This window comes from Maniola hyperantus, chromosome 1, assembly GCF_902806685.2.
Source record: "Maniola hyperantus chromosome 1, iAphHyp1.2, whole genome shotgun sequence".
NCBI lineage: Eukaryota > Metazoa > Arthropoda > Insecta > Lepidoptera > Nymphalidae > Maniola > Maniola hyperantus.
Window position 1 is genome coordinate 18,807,213 of NC_048536.1, and position 18,733 is coordinate 18,825,945.

The 18,733-nt window shown below is 44.5% G+C and overlaps 1 protein-coding gene across 1 annotated transcript in view; it reads left to right on the forward strand.

Annotated features, from left to right (window-relative positions):
• Positions 1-16,501, forward strand: part of LOC117981832 (uncharacterized) — a 29,652-nt gene extending 13,151 nt beyond the window's left edge. Inside the window, exons 4-5 of the mRNA XM_069500462.1 lie at positions 13,901-15,067; positions 15,175-16,501. Coding sequence (XP_069356563.1) covers positions 13,901-15,067; positions 15,175-15,337 — 1,330 coding nt within the window. The 3' untranslated portion in view covers positions 15,338-16,501. The remainder of the gene's footprint in view (positions 1-13,900; positions 15,068-15,174) is intronic.
• Positions 16,502-18,733: the final 2,232 nt, after the last annotated feature.

Here is an 18,733-nt window from a genome sequence, read left to right on the forward strand (position 1 = left end):
TATAGTACAGAATGTTCAAGTCACCCACCACGAGGCACGAACATTATCACCTTGGGGGGCTGCAGTCTGCATGAGACTGCAGCCCCCCAAGGTACATACTGACTACAATATATACGGTCAGTTGATTGCCTCAGCTTGCTGGATCTAATTTTTTTAACATCTCTTTACTTGTCCCTATTGCCTTTTTTCGTTTTTCTCCCTCTATCTAGTTTTGCCATCGCAAGCTGCACCAATCACTAAGTGGGTCTACATAATATGCATTTATATGTACTTATTTATTTCTTGTTTGTGTAGTTGTAAGTTTAACCTGTTGATTGTCCTTGCAAATAAAAAATAAAAATAAAATAAAAATATACTAAGTACATAATAAAATACAATAATAATAAAATACATAAAAAATATACAAAAATACTTAGTATCGATTATCTAGATGTCAGATTGTCTAGATGTCTAGGTTTCAGATTTATTGATACCTGAAATACGTCGACTTCGTGATTCTCATCGTGATCTCTGATCAAAAATTGTAGGGTTGGTTACCTAGGTACTTCCTGAAGTCTGAACAAGACGATCTCCCTTCGGTACGGTCGAGCCTACACGCCGCTAGGGTTGGTTACCTAGGTACTTCCTGAAGTCTGAACAAGACGATCTCCCTTCGGTACGGTCGAGCCTACACGCCGCTAGGGTTGGTTACCTAGGTACTTCCTGAAGTCTGAACAAGACGATCTCCCTTCGGTACGGTCGAGCCTACACGCCGCTAGGGTTGGTTACTTAGGTACTTCCTGAAGTCTGAACAAGACGATCTCCCTTCGGTACGGTCGAGCCTACACGCCGCTAGGGTTGGTTACCTAGGTACTTCCTGAAGTCTGAACAACACGATCTCCCTTCGGTACGGTCGAGCCTACACGCCGCTAGGGTTGGTTACCTAGGTACTTCCTGAAGTCTGAACAAGACGATCTCCCTTCGGTACGGTCGAGCCTACACGCCGCTAGGGTTGGTTACCTAGGTACTTCCTGAAGTCTGAACAAGACGATCTCCCTTCGGTACGGTCGAGCCTACACGCCGCTAGGGTTGGTTACCTAGGTACTTCCTGAAGTCTGAACAAGACGATCTCCCTTCGGTACGGTCGAGCCTACACGCCGCTAGGGTTGGTTACCTAGGTACTTCCTGAAGTCTGAACAAGACGATCTCCCTTCGGTACGGTCGAGCCTACACGCCGCTAGGGTTGGTTACCTAGGTACTTCCTGAAGTCTGAACAAGACGATCTCCCTTCGGTACGGTCGAGCCTACACGCCGCTAGGGTTGGTTACTTAGGTACTTCCTGAAGTCTGAACAAGACGATCTCCCTTCGGTACGGTCGAGCCTACACGCCGCTAGGGTTGGTTACCTAGGTACTTCCTGAAGTCTGAACAAGACGATGTCCCTTCGGTACGGTCGAGCCTACACGCCGCTAGGGTTGGTTACTTAGGTACTTCCTGAAGTCTGAACAAGACGATCTCCCTTCGGTACGGTCGAGCCTACACGCCGCTAGGGTTGGTTACCTAGGTACTTCCTGAAGTCTGAACAAGACGATCTCCCTTCGGTACGGTCGAGCCTACACGCCGCTAGGGTTGGTTACCTAGGTTGTGACGTTGTAAATTTTGAACTACTAATTAGCGTTTCGCTTTTAATTAAAATCTATTTTGTTCAAAGTATGTTGGTGCCACCTAGCATCAAGGTGCAGAACTACGCGTGGGTCGATGTTCAGAGTTCATTCGAGCCACAATAGATGGCGTTTGCTTCGTTGTCAATTGTCGTAAAAATAAAACAAAAATAATTAAATAAAACCATAATATCATTTGTTTATTGTTAAGTCATTAACAAAACGGTTCTTATAATATATCCTTAGGTTCCGCAAATATTCAAAAATGAATTGGCTTCATGATCAAACTAAATGAGAGCGGCCACACTCGGGTTGCGTCTGGCAACACCGATTGGTGAGATTTAGAATTTTCTCTGGAGTCAACATGTGAAGACGAATTTTTTTCGTTCCAGGAAAATCTCACTCTTTTCGCCCATGGCTTCGCCTGGGAAAATACAATAGTATAAAATTTAGTCATCCTAACGTATTTCAATGTTTCATCAATTATGGTGAGTGAAAAATCAAGTAATGTGGATTCGACAAAATGGCGATTTGGTTAGAGAAAATCCTAATCTCATGATTTCATTCCAGTTCCAGTTATTTTATCTTCCCAAATAAATGAGGATAATGGGTTGTGGGTGGACTTCTGAAAACCATTGGTGGCCAGGAGTTCAATAGGTGAGTTGTGTTTGATCGGGAAAATTCCACGTGTCGAAATTTTCACACAGCACAAATTATAATCTTGTTTTTCTTTGTTACAGGGTTTACGTTTTACGTTTTACGTTTTACGTTTACGTTTTACGTTTAGCTTCAGTTTTCCGTTTTAGTTTTACGTTTACGTTTACGTTTTACGTTTTAGTTTACGTTTTAGTTTTCCGTTTTCGTATTTATTTCTTTTGCACATTCACGTTGGCAACTTAATTTCTATGGATAAGACTTGGTGAAAATCTTTGTAATGAAACATTTCGGTTGTGAAGAGTCAAATAAATTGAGTTTTGGATCTTGGCCGATGCCGTCCAGCTACATTGCAGTCTTCGCACCTACAAGTAAGCAAATGTTTGTATCCTGCAACAGTTTAGTGAACCTTCTTAGTGTATGTGTACAGTAAGAACCCTGTCTTTACTACTGAGCTTTTATTTTGAAACAATTTTATGAATTTTACTGTGTCATTGTCTATTCCATGCCAATGGCATCTTAAATTTAAAACATAGATCTTATGTACTATCTACCTAAGTCATTCTAATGTATCTAAATTAAGTCTTGGCATTAAGCTAGAATAACTAAGCATTATTAGCCATCATTCTGTATTAAGCGACCCCGGTAAAAGTTACATTAAAAACAATTTTGCCTAACATCTAGCAAATTTCATTTATAACACCTCATATGCATTACAAGGGAGTCGACGGCTAGCTTCTATTCTTTACTAGGTAGATAGATCAAGTAAAGTAAATTAAAATTATTTTTTTTTTTCCTCTAATCTTTGTAAGGTGGTAGATTATTCCGTATCCGGGTATATTTCTATTCCGCCCAATTTATCACCCTTACAAATGGCGCCCGAACGTTTTTTTATATAGTTATTTCTGTATATTTTGAGAAATTTTGTGAATTTTATGAAATGTACTCCGCTGATTGTACAATTTTCTAAGTAGTGACACATTGCAAAGAGCACTAAGCTGTTTTTTATGGTTAACTAACTAAATAATAACTAATAGTTAGAAATTTTGTTTGATAGTTTAAGTAATTTTCTGAGTATAGTCCAACAGTGGTTTTTTCTTATTTAATTAACACATTATAAATGGTGCTTATGCCGTTTAATTATGTTATCGACTTACCTTGGAGGTGTATAAGTGAATGTTTGCCTTCAGTTTAGTAATAAACATTGCTTAACTGAGTTGTTGTTGGGTATTGCTTTCAATAGTAAGTACATCTTATGTTTGAAAATTCCGGTAACTTAGTATAATTAAAGTTTTGAAACGCTATGTCCTGTTAACTAGTTACACACATACATTTATAAATACTAAGAGTTACAACTTGTGAAACTAAATATATAAACTATATTCAGAGATTACATTAAGTTCAAGTATGAAGTTATGAACAATTTTTTTTCAGTGACTTGATACTTCATTATTTTGTTGAAATTTTGTTTAGAGCTGTGTTAAGGTTATGATAAAAGCTACTTCACACACAAAACATGTTAAGTTTAATTGAATGCTGGTAGTTTAAAGTGACATTTAGAAACAGATTTTGTTGTATTTTAGGTTATGTGTTAAAAGTGTAAAGTAACAGTCATCAAACCATTGCACAATCTCTTTGTTTTTTTTTGAAAGATAATATGCTAGTGAGAGTTCATTGCAACTTTGTTGCCTGTTTACTTTTGTAATTGTAAAGGTTGTAACACACTGTGTACTCATAAAGGTGATACTGCACCTTACAATCATTTATTCAATTTTGGGAAGTTTTATTTTGTTATATTTTGTTTACTATAGTAATAATATGTGCTTGTATTATTAACAATATTTTGGAATAGGAACATAATTGATAAAATAGGTTAGGATAGACTTAAGAATATTGTTTTTGTTGTGTATTTTGCTTGTGTATATTTAATAGTTTAAATAACTTCTTTTGTGTTTGTGTTTAACCAATTTGTATAAGGCTAAACATAGACAGTTACACAAGCTCGATATTTTGTTAAATGTGTTTTGACTTAACACAATGGAACAGACTTTTGCCCAGTTTCATTCACTTTTGAAGGACGAATTGTGTTATGAGGTATCCATTCGTTCCGAAACTCCAGCACCTACAGTGCTAGGTTTAAAGAAACAGTTAAAACAATTAATTCAGGAAATTCCTTCTGAAGCAATTTTAGAGACAGATTTCTCTTCTGAAAGTGAGTTAGGGGTTATTACTAAAAAACTTCAAGACTTAGAAGATTTATTAAAAAAGTGTTCTGACACTAAAGATAGACATGCCCTCTGTAGGTCTAAAGCTTTAGCTTCACATTTGTACTTTAGAATTTTGAGAATACAGTGTTCCGAACTCAGCTTAATAAGTAGGAAGAGTGAATTACATACAAAGTTGCAGAGTTTGATTTCCAGATTAGATGCTGACAATGAGTCGTCTCACGACGAATCACTGGATTCCGAGAGTACCGCCGTTGACTGCACTGGTGATAAAAATGTGGCCAAGTGGAAGTTAAATTTCAACGGACAGGGTGATCCGCGCAGTTTCATCGAACGCGTTGAGGAATATAAAAGATCTTATGGCGTTTCAGATGGAAAATTATTTGTTTCTGCATTTCATCTTTTTACAGGCCGAGCATTGTTATGGTACAGAGGCAACAAATGTCAAGTTTCGTCTTGGTCAGAATTGAAAACTTTATTTTTAGAGGAATTTGATGCAGTAGATTATGACTACAGGTTGCTAGGTGAAATTCGAGCAAGAACACAAGGCTCTGAAGAACCTGTGTCTATCTATTTCGCTGTAATGTTTTGCATGTTTTCAAGGTTGTCAACACCACTTTCCGAAGAACAAAAGTTACAAATTTTATTACATAATATTCGCCCTTTTTACTCAGAACAATTAGCTCTTGTTGACATTAAGTCTGTCGCAATGTTGAAGGAAAAGTGTCGCAAACTAGAGGCTGCGAGGCAGCGTTCCGCCTTATTTTCTGAGCCTACTAACAGTAAGGCAACTTTAAGTTCAGAGTTTGCTTACAAACAAGTGACAAAACAGATAAACACACTTTCAGTCACACCTGCACCTAAGGTTGATACAAGTAAAGGCACTGATTTTACGAAAACAAATAAACAACTATGTTACAAGTGCGGCAAGGGTAACCATTCCTTTAAATTTTGCAGGACAGTTCCGAAATTTATTAGATGTTTTTCGTGTGGACGTCAGAACTTTACAGTAAAGACATGTCCAAGTTGTAGTAAAAAGGCGATTAGTAAACCCGCTCCGGACAAAAATTCAAAAAACTAATTAGTAAGAACTGTGCAGAGACACAAGTAAATAACTTGGTCATTAACAACAAAACATCCCTTTTACCTGACACAGTTCTGTATTCAGTGGATAAACGAGACTTTAGGCCATATTTAAAGGTTTTTGTTGACGGTTTTGAGATTACAGGTTTACTAGATTCCGGTGCTTGCGCGTCAATTTTGGGTAACCAGGCGCACAAGGTTTTTTTGAGATTCGGTTATAAACTGCATAGCAGTATTGATACCACATTTTCAGTGGCAAATGGAGACAAACTTGATTGCATGGGTTATATGTTTATTCCGATTACTTATAATTCCGTAACTCACATAATAAAATTTTTTGTAGTACCCTCTATAATAGCGGATGTTATTTTTGGTTGTGACTTTTGGAAAACATTTCAGTTAGCCCCTGGCATTTTTGATAATTTAGAATTAATTAAGGCACCTTCTCAATTTTACAATATTTGTGCGATTGATAATGAACAAATTCATACCATCACTTCTTTTGAAAACTTATCATCTCAACAGAAAGAATTAGCCCAGTCTGTAGTAAATAAATTTTTAGATATTTCTTCAGAGAAAATTGGATTGGGTAGAACAAAATTAATTGAACATGTTATTGACACCGGTGATGCCTTGCCAATAAAAATAAAACAATATCCACTTTCTCCCGAAAAGAAGGAAGCCTTAAGTAAAGAGTTAGATAGGATGCTGGAAATGGACGTAGTTACTCCGAGTGAAAGCCCTTGGAATAACCCAGCAATTTTAGTGAAAAAGGCAAATGGAGACTGGAGATTTTGCCTAGATTGCAGGAAATTAAATTCAGTGACAAAGGGGGATTCATACTCAATACCGTACATTCCACAAATTCTAGATAGCTTGAAAGAGGCAAGGTTTTTATCATCGATTGATTTAAATTCAAGTTTCTGGCAAATTCCGTTAGCTAACGACTCTCAGGAAAAAACCAGTTTTACAGTTCCTGGTAGAGGGTTATTCAAATTTAAAGTCATGCCGTTTGGCCTATGCGGTGCACCAGCACGACAGCAGAGGTTAATGGACCAGTTATTTAATCAAAATTTTTGTAGTGATATTGAAAATGGAATAGTATTTTGTTATATAGATGATATTGTTATTTGTTCTGCTGATTTTGAAACCCATTTAATTTTATTAAACAGAGTTCTGGATAAACTAAAAATGGCTCAACTATCCATAAATTTTGATAAATGTAATTTTTTTAGAAACTCTTTGAAATATTTAGGGTATATAGTGGATGAATTTGGTTTACGCACAGATCCTGGAAAAGTTGCCGCAGTTTTGAACTTTCCGACCCCAAAAACTGCACAGGAGGTAAAGATTTTCCTAGGCACTTGTTCTTGGTACAGGCGCTTTATTAGGAATTTTTCAACCATCGCTGCACCACTCAATAGACTAACGAGTAAAGGAAAGAACGCACCTAAATATGAGTGGAGCGAACAGGCAGAGGTAGCATTTAATACATTGAAGAATGCGTTGGTAACCGCACCTGTTCTTGCGGTACCGAATTTTGAAAAACCATTCAAAATACATTGTGATGCTTCTGCATATGGTGTTGGCGGTATGCTAACGCAAGAAACCGATGGTTGCGATCATCCCATTGCGTATGTCAGTAGGAGCCTAAATAAAAACGAAAGGAATTACAGCGCGACGGAACGCGAGGCTCTAGCTGTGATTTTTGCAGTGGAGAAATTTCAGGCTTATTTTGGTTCCAAGCCAGTCACAATTATCACAGACCATGCATCCCTAAAGTGGTTCTTAAATTTAGAAAATCCCTCAGGACGACTCGCCAGATGGGGTTGTAGATTATCACAGTATAATTTTGTTATCGAACATAGGAAGGGTTGTGATAATGTAGTTCCAGATACCTTGTCGAGACTCATACACGTAGATGTAGTTGGTGATCGTGATGATAACTCTAGTCAACAAGTTTTGGTAGATGACTGGTATGACAAAACATTTAATGGCTGTAAAATCAATCCAGCAAATTTTCCGAATTTTTGTATTTTTAACGATAAAATATATCGTTACAGTAAATGTAAATACCAGCTTCTCAGTGAGTTCGACTGGAAAGAGGTAGTCCACAAGAACGACATCCTTAGAATTATGCAACAAAACCATGCAGATGCAACTGCAGGTCATTTTGGTGTGTTCAAAACTCATCGCAGATTATCCCTCAGATATTTTTGGCGTGGTATGTATAAGGACGTGGTTGAGTACGTTAAGAATTGTGATACTTGCTCTGCGTATAAACACACGACATCAGCCACTCCAGGTCTGCTAGGGAAGCCTAAAGTCTGCGAGAGACCTTTTCAGGTCATTTCGGCTGATTTAGTCGGACCTTTGCCTAGGTCTAAATCAGGATTTACATTTCTTTTTGTGGTGACGTGTTGTTTTTCGAAATATACAATGTTGTTTCCGTTACGGCGTGCCACAGGTGCCGCTGTTGTTAAAGCGCTAGAGAATTTTGTATTTTTGAACCATAGTGTTCCAGAGACTGTGATTGTGGACAATGGGTCCCAATTTACAGGATCTGAATTCCGTAATCTCATTAAGCGTTATAATATTCCGAAATTACACTACACACCACTGTACACTCCGCAAGTTAACCTTGTTGAGAGGTACAATAAGGTTGTTATGACTGCTGTAGCCGCTTTTGTGAAAGATAACCACAGGTCCTGGGACGAAAACCTGTACAAGGTCCAGTTCGCCATAAACAGTGCGGTTAATGAATCCACTGGATTCTCCCCGTTCTTCCTTGTCCACGCTAGAGAACCGGTTTTAAATGGTTCCTTCTATAAGGACACGGATAAGGAGTACGAGGCCGGAATTCCAAGGGAGGAATACGCAGGAAAGTTTGGATCTTTGGAGGACATATTTGGTCAGGTTAGGAGAAATTTGTTTCAGGCTCATGCAGAGTATGCAACGCATTACAACTTAAGGCGTAGGTCTGCAAGCTATTCTGTTGGGGATATAGTGTGGAAAAAGACCTATCCACAAAGCGACGCTACAAATTTTTTCGCAGCTAAGCTGGCACCTAAGTATGAAAAGTGCAGGGTTGTCAAGGTTTTGTCACCTTTGGTTTATGAACTAGTTAGAGTAGCTGACAACCACCCAATAGGCACTTGGCATATTAAGGATATTAAGAAGTAGATATTTGCCATTACTTAGTTTGGTCTAAACTGTTTGAATATTTAAGTTATCAATATTCAATTAGGAATTTGAATGAGTGTAGTGATGTTCTGAGTTAACAGTTACATTACCATGGTTCAGTTGAGGAGGAATGTAGTGGATGTATGTAGGGATGAATATGTGATGATTGGAATGCTTGTGGTAGACCAACCGGTTGAGAAAGTAAAAATGCAAATATCGTACTCTGGGGATAACGAAAAGGGGGGGTTTTGTGTTTTGTTTTCGTTTTCCTTCTAGATAATGGATCATTTCTGTTATTTTTCCGATTCTGTTCCGAGATCTATTTTCTAGGAGAGTTATTTCGTTTTTTTTTCTCATATTCCGATTTTGATTCGGTTTTATTTTTCCGAATGGGATAGAGAACGGTTGCCATATCAGATGGACCCGTTCACAACCAGTTTTTCCGTATTTGTTGAGTAACAAATATTAAGATGGTAGTTTAAAAGAGTGAACCACCGTAGGCCTAGACGCATTCTATCAGTCAGCTGAAGAATGATGCCAAGATGTTTCCACTCAAGTGTCTTAGACACCATGAAGTTTTTTTGTATATATTCTTTTTAGAAGTTAGGGTTGTGTAGTTAAGTATAATGTATAAAACCTTACACTGTTTTCAGTATATTTATTTTGTTAGACAATTTTCCTTGTTAGTAGTAGATGTGCGCTCACGCGTAACTTCTGTGTTTTTTTTTGTTTGTTTCAGGCAAATTGTTAGTAGTTGTTGGATGACGCTGAGGGCAGCGTGGTTCAACCTGTTGAACCTTTTCGTAGGAGGGGAAGTATTGTGACGTTGTAAATTTTGAACTACTAATTAGCGTTTCGCTTTTAATTAAAATCTATTTTGTTCAAAGTATGTTGGTGCCACCTAGCATCAAGGTGCAGAACTACGCGTGGGTCGATGTTCAGAGTTCATTCGAGCCACAATAGATGGCGTTTGCTTCGTTGTCAATTGTCGTAAAAATAAAACAAAAATAATTAAATAAAACCATAATATCATTTGTTTATTGTTAAGTCATTAACAAAACGGTTCTTATAATATATCCTTAGGTTCCGCAAATATTCAAAAATGAATTGGCTTCATGATCAAACTAAATGAGAGCGGCCACACTCGGGTTGCGTCTGGCAACACCGATTGGTGAGATTTAGAATTTTCTCTGGAGTCAACATGTGAAGACGAATTTTTTTCGTTCCAGGAAAATCTCACTCTTTTCGCCCATGGCTTCGCCTGGGAAAATACAATAGTATAAAATTTAGTCATCCTAACGTATTTCAATGTTTCATCAATTATGGTGAGTGAAAAATCAAGTAATGTGGATTCGACAAAATGGCGATTTGGTTAGAGAAAATCCTAATCTCATGATTTCATTCCAGTTCCAGTTATTTTATCTTCCCAAATAAATGAGGATAATGGGTTGTGGGTGGACTTCTGAAAACCATTGGTGGCCAGGAGTTCAATAGGTGAGTTGTGTTTGATCGGGAAAATTCCACGTGTCGAAATTTTCACACAGCACAAATTATAATCTTGTTTTTCTTTGTTACAGGGTTTACGTTTTACGTTTTACGTTTTACGTTTACGTTTTACGTTTAGCTTCAGTTTTCCGTTTTAGTTTTACGTTTACGTTTACGTTTTACGTTTTAGTTTACGTTTTAGTTTTCCGTTTTCGTATTTATTTCTTTTGCACATTCACGTTGGCAACTTAATTTCTATGGATAAGACTTGGTGAAAATCTTTGTAATGAAACATTTCGGTTGTGAAGAGTCAAATAAATTGAGTTTTGGATCTTGGCCGATGCCGTCCAGCTACATTGCAGTCTTCGCACCTACAAGTAAGCAAATGTTTGTATCCTGCAACAGTTTAGTGAACCTTCTTAGTGTATGTGTACAGTAAGAACCCTGTCTTTACTACTGAGCTTTTATTTTGAAACAATTTTATGAATTTTACTGTGTCATTGTCTATTCCATGCCAATGGCATCTTAAATTTAAAACATAGATCTTATGTACTATCTACCTAAGTCATTCTAATGTATCTAAATTAAGTCTTGGCATTAAGCTAGAATAACTAAGCATTATTAGCCATCATTCTGTATTAAGCGACCCCGGTAAAAGTTACATTAAAAACAATTTTGCCTAACATCTAGCAAATTTCATTTATAACACCTCATATGCATTACAAGGGAGTCGACGGCTAGCTTCTATTCTTTACTAGGTAGATAGATCAAGTAAAGTAAATTAAAATTATTTTTTTTTTTCCTCTAATCTTTGTAAGGTGGTAGATTATTCCGTATCCGGGTATATTTCTATTCCGCCCAATTTATCACCCTTACAAGGTACTTCCTGAAGTCTGAACAAGACGATCTCCCTTCGGTACGGTCGAGCCTACACGCCGCTAGGGTTGGTTACTTAGGTACTTCCTGAAGTCTGAACAAGACGATCTCCCTTCGGTACGGTCGAGCCTACACGCCGCTAGGGTTGGTTACCTAGGTACTTCCTGAAGTCTGAACAAGACGATCTCCCTTCGGTACGGTCGAGCCTACACGCCGCTAGGGTTGGTTACCTAGGTACTTCCTGAAGTCTGAACAAGACGATCTCCCTTCGGTACGGTCGAGCCTACACGCCGCTAGGGTTGGTTACCTAGGTACTTCCTGAAGTCTGAACAAGACGATCTCCCTTCGGTACGGTCGAGCCTACACGCCGCTAGGGTTGGTTACCTAGGTACTTCCTGAAGTCTGAACAAGACGATCTCCCTTCGGTACGGTCGAGCCTACACGCCGCTAGGGTTGGTTACCTAGGTACTTCCTGAAGTCTGAACAAGACGATCTCCCTTCGGTACGGTCGAGCCTACACGCCGCTAGGGTTGGTTACCCAGGTACTTCCTGAAGTCTGAACAAGACGATCTCCCTTCGGTACGGTCGAGCCTACACGCCGCTAGGGTTGGTTACTTAGGTACTTCCTGAAGTCTGAACAAGACGATCTCCCTTCGGTACGGTCGAGCCTACACGCCGCTAGGGTTGGTTACCTAGGTACTTCCTGAAGTCTGAACAAGACGATCTCCCTTCGGTACGCTCGAGCCTACACGCCGCTAGGGTTGGTTACTTAGGTACTTCCTGAAGTCTGAACAAGACGATCTCCCTTCGGTACGGTCGAGCCTACACGCCGCTAGGGTTGGTTACCTAGGTACTTCCTGAAGTCTGAACAAGACGATCTCCCTTCGGTACGGTCGAGCCTACACGCCGCTAGGGTTGGTTACCTAGGTACTTCCTGAAGTCTGAACAAGACGATCTCCCTTCGGTACGGTCGAGCCTACACGCCGCTAGGGTTGGTTACTTAGGTACTTCCTGAAGTCTGAACAAGACGATCTCCCTTCGGTACGGTCGAGCCTACACGCCGCTAGGGTTGGTTACCTAGGTACTTCCTGAAGTCTGAACAAGACGATCTCCCTTCGGTACGGTCGAGCCTACACGCCGCTAGGGTTGGTTACCTAGGTACTTCCTGAAGTCTGAACAACACGATCTCCCTTCGGTACGGTCGAGCCTACACGCCGCTAGGGTTGGTTACCTAGGTACTTCCTGAAGTCTGAACAACACGATCTCCCTTCGGTACGGTCGAGCCTACACGCCGCTAGGGTTGGTTACCTAGGTACTTCCTGAAGTCTGAACAACACGATCTCCCTTCGGTACGGTCGAGCCTACACGCCGCTAGGGTTGGTTACCTAGGTACTTCCTGAAGTCTGAACAAGACGATCTCCCTTCGGTACGGTCGAGCCTACACGCCGCTAGGGTTGGTTACCTAGGTACTTCCTGAAGTCTGAACAAGACGATCTCCCTTCGGTACGGTCGAGCCTACACGCCGCTAGGGTTGGTTACCTAGGTACTTCCTGAAGTCTGAACAAGACGATCTCCCTTCGGTACGGTCGAGCCTACACGCCGCTAGGGTTGGTTACCTAGGTACTTCCTGAAGTCTGAACAAGACGATCTCCCTTCGGTACGGTCGAGCCTACACGCCGCTAGGGTTGGTTACCTAGGTACTTCCTGAAGTCTGAACAAGACGATCTCCCTTCGGTACGGTCGAGCCTACACGCCGCTAGGGTTGGTTACCTAGGTACTTCCTGAAGTCTGAACAACACGATCTCCCTTCGGTACGGTCGAGCCTACACGCCGCTAGGGTTGGTTACCTAGGTACTTCCTGAAGTCTGAACAACACGATCTCCCTTCGGTACGGTCGAGCCTACACGCCGCTAGGGTTGGTTACCTAGGTACTTCCTGAAGTCTGAACAACACGATCTCCCTTCGGTACGGTCGAGCCTACACGCCGCTAGGGTTGGTTACCTAGGTACTTCCTGAAGTCTGAACAAGACGATCTCCCTTCGGTACGGTCGAGCCTACACGCCGCTAGGGTTGGTTACCTAGGTACTTCCTGAAGTCTGAACAACACGATCTCCCTTCGGTACGGTCGAGCCTACACGCCGCTAGGGTTGGTTACCTAGGTACTTCCTGAAGTCTGAACAACACGATCTCCCTTCGGTACGGTCGAGCCTACACGCCGCTAGGGTTGGTTACCTAGGTACTTCCTGAAGTCTGAACAACACGATCTCCCTTCGGTACGGTCGAGCCTACACGCCGCTAGGGTTGGTTACCTAGGTACTTCCTGAAGTCTGAACAACACGATCTCCCTTCGGTACGGTCGAGCCTACACGCCGCTAGGGTTGGTTACCTAGGTACTTCCTGAAGTCTGAACAACACGATCTCCCTTCGGTACGGTCGAGCCTACACGCCGCTCCCGTACACTGTGGGCATGATGGACGGTGACAAATTAGCGGCCAGACAGACACACTACACACATTCGCATATTTTTTATTTAGAAAACAAACAGCAAAAAAAAATGCTAAATATACCTATTACTCATAAGCTTTAACCTTAACCCAGAAATTTCATTAAGCCAGTGAAGTTTTCACAAAAAAAATTATAAATACTAGTTCCTACTTATCCCGATCGGGTAGATATATGTAGATAGTAGTAGTAGTAGGTACTTATATTTATAGTAAGTATTTATAATAACACGAATAATACAATTCTATCACAGAGATCTAACGAGATATCTGGACGAGTTGAACGTCACCGGAGTCGCGGGGAACCTGCAGAGCGACGGCTTCGCGCTGCGGGAGCCCGCCGTGTACCTCGAGCAGTGGGCCGGGGGCCGCGGGCGCACCGTCGCCGTGTGGCGCGTGGCCCGCGGCGCCGTGAGGCAGGAGTGGCCCGCGGGCGCGCCCGCCTGCCCGGCGCCCGCGCCCGACCGGCCCGCCTGCGCCACCGCGCGCGCCGGCGACGCCTTCGCGCCGCGCTGCCTCGACGCGCAGCTGTTCGCGAGCGCGGCCTTCCTGCTGCTGGGCGCGCTGGCGCTGTGGGCCGCGCGGCGCGCACGTCTGGCGCACCGGCGCCGCCGCGAGGGCGCGTGGCGGCGCTGCCTGGAGGAGCAGCGGCGGCGCGCGGCCGCGGCGCTGGGCGCCTTCCTCGTGGAGCGCGGCGCCATCCGCCTGCTGCACGAGATCGGCTCGGGCTGCTACGGGCGCGTGCACTGCGCCGAGCTGCGGCGGCCCGGCGGCGCCACGCTGCTCGTGGCCGCCAAGGAGCCGCGCGCCGACGCCGCACCGGCTGAGGAGGGCGCGCTGCTGCGCGAGGCCGTGCTGCTGGCGCCGCTGGCGCACGCGCACGTGGTGCGGCTGGTGGGTGTGTGCGTAGCGGACGGGCCGCCCACGCTGCTGCTGGAACACGCGTGCCACCTGGACCTGCAGCGCTACCTGGCGGAGCGGCGCGCGCGCGCAGAGGCTGGCGCGTGCCGCGAGCTGGCGCCGCGCGCGCTCACGCGGCTGGCGCGCCAGGCGGCGGGCGCGCTGCGCTACCTGGCGGCGCGGCGCCTGGTGCACCGCGACGTGCGCGCCGCCAACTGCCTGGTGGACGAGCGGCGCGCGCTTAAGCTGGCCGACTTCGGGCTGGCGCGCGCGCTGGGCGCGGCCGAGCCCGAGTACGCCACGACGCGGCGCGGCCTGTTCCCCGTGCTGTGGATGGCGCCCGAGAGCCTGGCGCGCGGCGTGTTCTCGCCCGCCAGCGACGTGTGGGCGCTGGGCGTGCTGCTGCTGGAGCTGGCCACGCTGGGCGCGCGCCCCTACGGCAGCTGGGCGCCCGCCGCCGTGCTGCGCTACGTGGCGGGGGGCGGCCACGCGCCGCTGCCGCCCGACCTCTGCTCCGACACGTACGTCGTAACGTAAACACTTTCACGTCATTGTAATCAGGGATTGTTCGTTAAACGGTAAAGTGACGTAAACCGTTCCGATTATACTTAATTATCGATTGTCGCAGTCGTGAAGTGGTGCTGTCGTGCTGGCAGCGCGAGCCCGAGCGGCGCCCGAGCGCGGCGCGCGTGGCTGACGCGCTGGCGGCGCGCCCGACCGCCGTGCGCGCCGCCTTCCTGCCGCCGCTGCTGCCGCCCCGGCCGCTGCCGCCGCTCGACGTGACGTGCTGACCGCTGCGCCCGAGCGCGGCGCGCGTGGCTGACGCCTTCCTGCCGCCGCTGCCGCCGCTCGACGTGACGTGCTGACCGCTGCGCCCGAGCGCGGCGCGCGTGGCTGACGCCTTCCTGCCGCCGCTGCCGCCGCTCGACGTGACGTGCTGACCGCTGCGCCCGAGCGCGGCGCGCGTGGCTGACGCCTTCCTGCCGCCGCTGCCGCCGCTCGACGTGACGTGCTGACCGCTGCGCCCGAGCGCGGCGCGCGTGGCTGACGCCTTCCTGCCGCCGCTGCCGCCGCTCGACGTGACGTGCTGACCGCTGCGCCCGAGCGCGGCGCGCGTGGCTGACGCCTTCCTGCCGCCGCTGCCGCCGCTCGACGTGACGTGCTGACCGCTGCGCCCGAGCGCGGCGCGCGTGGCTGACGCCTTCCTGCCGCCGCTGCCGCCGCTCGACGTGACGTGCTGACCGCTGCGCCCGAGCGCGGCGCGCGTGGCTGACGCCTTCCTGCCGCCGCTGCCGCCGCTCGACGTGACGTGCTGACCGCTGCGCCCGAGCGCGGCGCGCGTGGCTGACGCCTTCCTGCCGCCGCTGCCGCCGCTCGACGTGACGTGCTGACCGCTGCGCCCGAGCGCGGCGCGCGTGGCTGACGCCTTCCTGCCGCCGCTGCCGCCGCTCGACGTGACGTGCTGACCGCTGCGCCCGAGCGCGGCGCGCGTGGCTGACGCCTTCCTGCCGCCGCTGCCGCCGCTCGACGTGACGTGCTGACCGCTGCGCCCGAGCGCGGCGCGCGTGGCTGACGCCTTCCTGCCGCCGCTGCCGCCGCTCGACGTGACGTGCTGACCGCTGCGCCCGAGCGCGGCGCGCGTGGCTGACGCCTTCCTGCCGCCGCTGCCGCCGCTCGACGTGACGTGCTGACCGCTGCGCCCGAGCGCGGCGCGCGTGGCTGACGCCTTCCTGCCGCCGCTGCTGCCGCCCCGGCCGCGATGAAAAATGAAAAAAAAAACTAAATAAAAGCGATCCTATATTAAAAATAATATTAGTGCATAGTAACAGTCCTAGAATAATAAACACTGCTGTCTAAATATAATATGATGTTGTAAAAGAGTAGTATATATATGGTGCAACTTTTCATTGCATTATTGCATCATCCCAGTGGCAATTAAAGTTTCAAAGAGAGTGCACGCGTCTTTTATTAAAAATCACACTCTCCAGTGGAATCGAGCAAAACTCAATCCTATCGCGTTGACATATGGTCCTTCGAGCCGGATCTTACGGCCGGCGACCGAGCGAAGTCCTAGTGCCTACGTGACCGAACGGCAGTTTTTTTGTATGAAGTTCGCCACGTTGTTCCGTGAAACGAAATTGCAAAGTAAATGTCAGTTTATTGCGATTAAAATTTTTTTGATTATTAGACTGGAAGAACGTCTTATATAAATAATAATAAACACTGCATTATTAGACTGGAAGAACGTCTTATATAAATAATAATAAACACTGCATTATTAGACTGGAAGAACGTCTTATATAAATAATAATAAACACTGCATTATTAGACTGGAAGAACGTCTTATATAAATAATAATAAACACTGCATTATTAGACTGGAAGAACGTCTTATATAAATAATAATAAACACTGCATTATTAGACTGGAAGAACGTCTTATATAAATAATAATAAACACTGCATTATTAGACTGGAAGAACGTCTTATATAAATAATAATAAACACTGCATTATTAGACTGGAAGAACGTCTTATATAAATAATAATAAACACTGCATTATTAGACTGGAAGAACGTCTTATATAAATAATAATAAACACTGCATTATTAGACTGGAAGAACGTCTTATATAAATAATAATAAACACTGCATTATTAGACTGGAAGAACGTCTTATATAAATAATAATAAACACTGCATTATTAGACTGGAAGAACGTCTTATATAAATAATAATAAACACTGCATTATTAGACTGGAAGAACGTCTTATATAAATAATAATAAACACTGCATTATTAGACTGGAAGAACGTCTTATATAAATAATAATAAACACTGCATTATTAGACTGGAAGAACGTCTTATATAAATAATAATAAACACTGCATTATTAGACTGGAAGAACGTCTTATATAAATAATAATAAACACTGCATTATTAGACTGGAAGAACGTCTTATATAAATAATAATAAACACTGCATTATTAGACTGGAAGAACGTCTTATATAAATAAAAGAACGTCAGCTCGGGACTACTTAATTAAATAATGGAGCCGATTCTCTTGTACACAATCTCTAAACTAAGTACCTAATTAGCCTCACTGCTTATTAGCAAACCCCCGCTACTATACCAATGTTACCCGTTTCTTTTCTGATTTAAGAACTCTATGATGGGAACTTTTGAAGTTGTATTAGTTGACCCTTGTTCCTAAAGCGCCGTATTCACCATCTACCCACAAGAATTATCGAGTATATCGATGAGCCCAAGGCATGGCACTTGGCATCAAAATAACCTTTTAGACGACCTCCCTGGCGCAGTGGTGAGCGCTGTGGTGTTAATAGTGGGAGGTCCCGGGTTCGATTCCTGGCAGGGGTTTGGAATTTTATAATTTCTAAATTTCTGGTCTGGTCTAGTGGGAGGCTTCGGCCGTGGCTAGTTACCACCCTACCGGCAAAGCCGTGCCGCCAAGCGATTTAGCGTTCCGGTACGATGCCGTGTAGAAACCAAAGGGGTATGGGTTTAATAAAAACTGCCATACCCCTTCCAGGTTAGCCTGCTATCATCTTAGACTGCATCATCACTTACCACTAGGTGAGATTGCAGTCAAGGGCTACCTTGTATCTGAATAAAAAAAATAAAAAAATAACCCTAGAGCAAGCTAGGTGCTATAGCGAAACAAGATGACGATAGGCCATCACTCGCGTGAACAACGCGAGTGATGGCCTATTGCTATAGTAGATAATCTATGGCCTATTGTCATCTTGTTTCGCTATCTCTTTTTCGCTCGCAGCAGTGTGTATTAATATTAACTAACTACCTCTCGCTCCCACGCTTTGTCAGTCTTTGAGCGTAGCGAAAAAATTCTAAGCCTATGCTTCTAACAGTCCTTATTCTGAGGTCTATGCGTTCACCTCCACTCCTTGGATGAATAATACCCTCAGAATAAGGACTGTTAGAAGTAGCCATTTGTGACACTTACTGTTAGAGCGAGATAGCTAAATGCATTTAAGCTCTTGTTAGAACGTGACAAAATGATTATGTTTTGTCCTTATCACCGTGGCCACTTTTTTTTGTTTGCCAAAATGTATTTGTGCGTGAGTATTTGGCAAACAACGCACGGTGGGGCCGACCCGTGAATTAGCTGGCCATAAATCGATTTCTCATTTTCACTTTGTCGTTGTTTTACT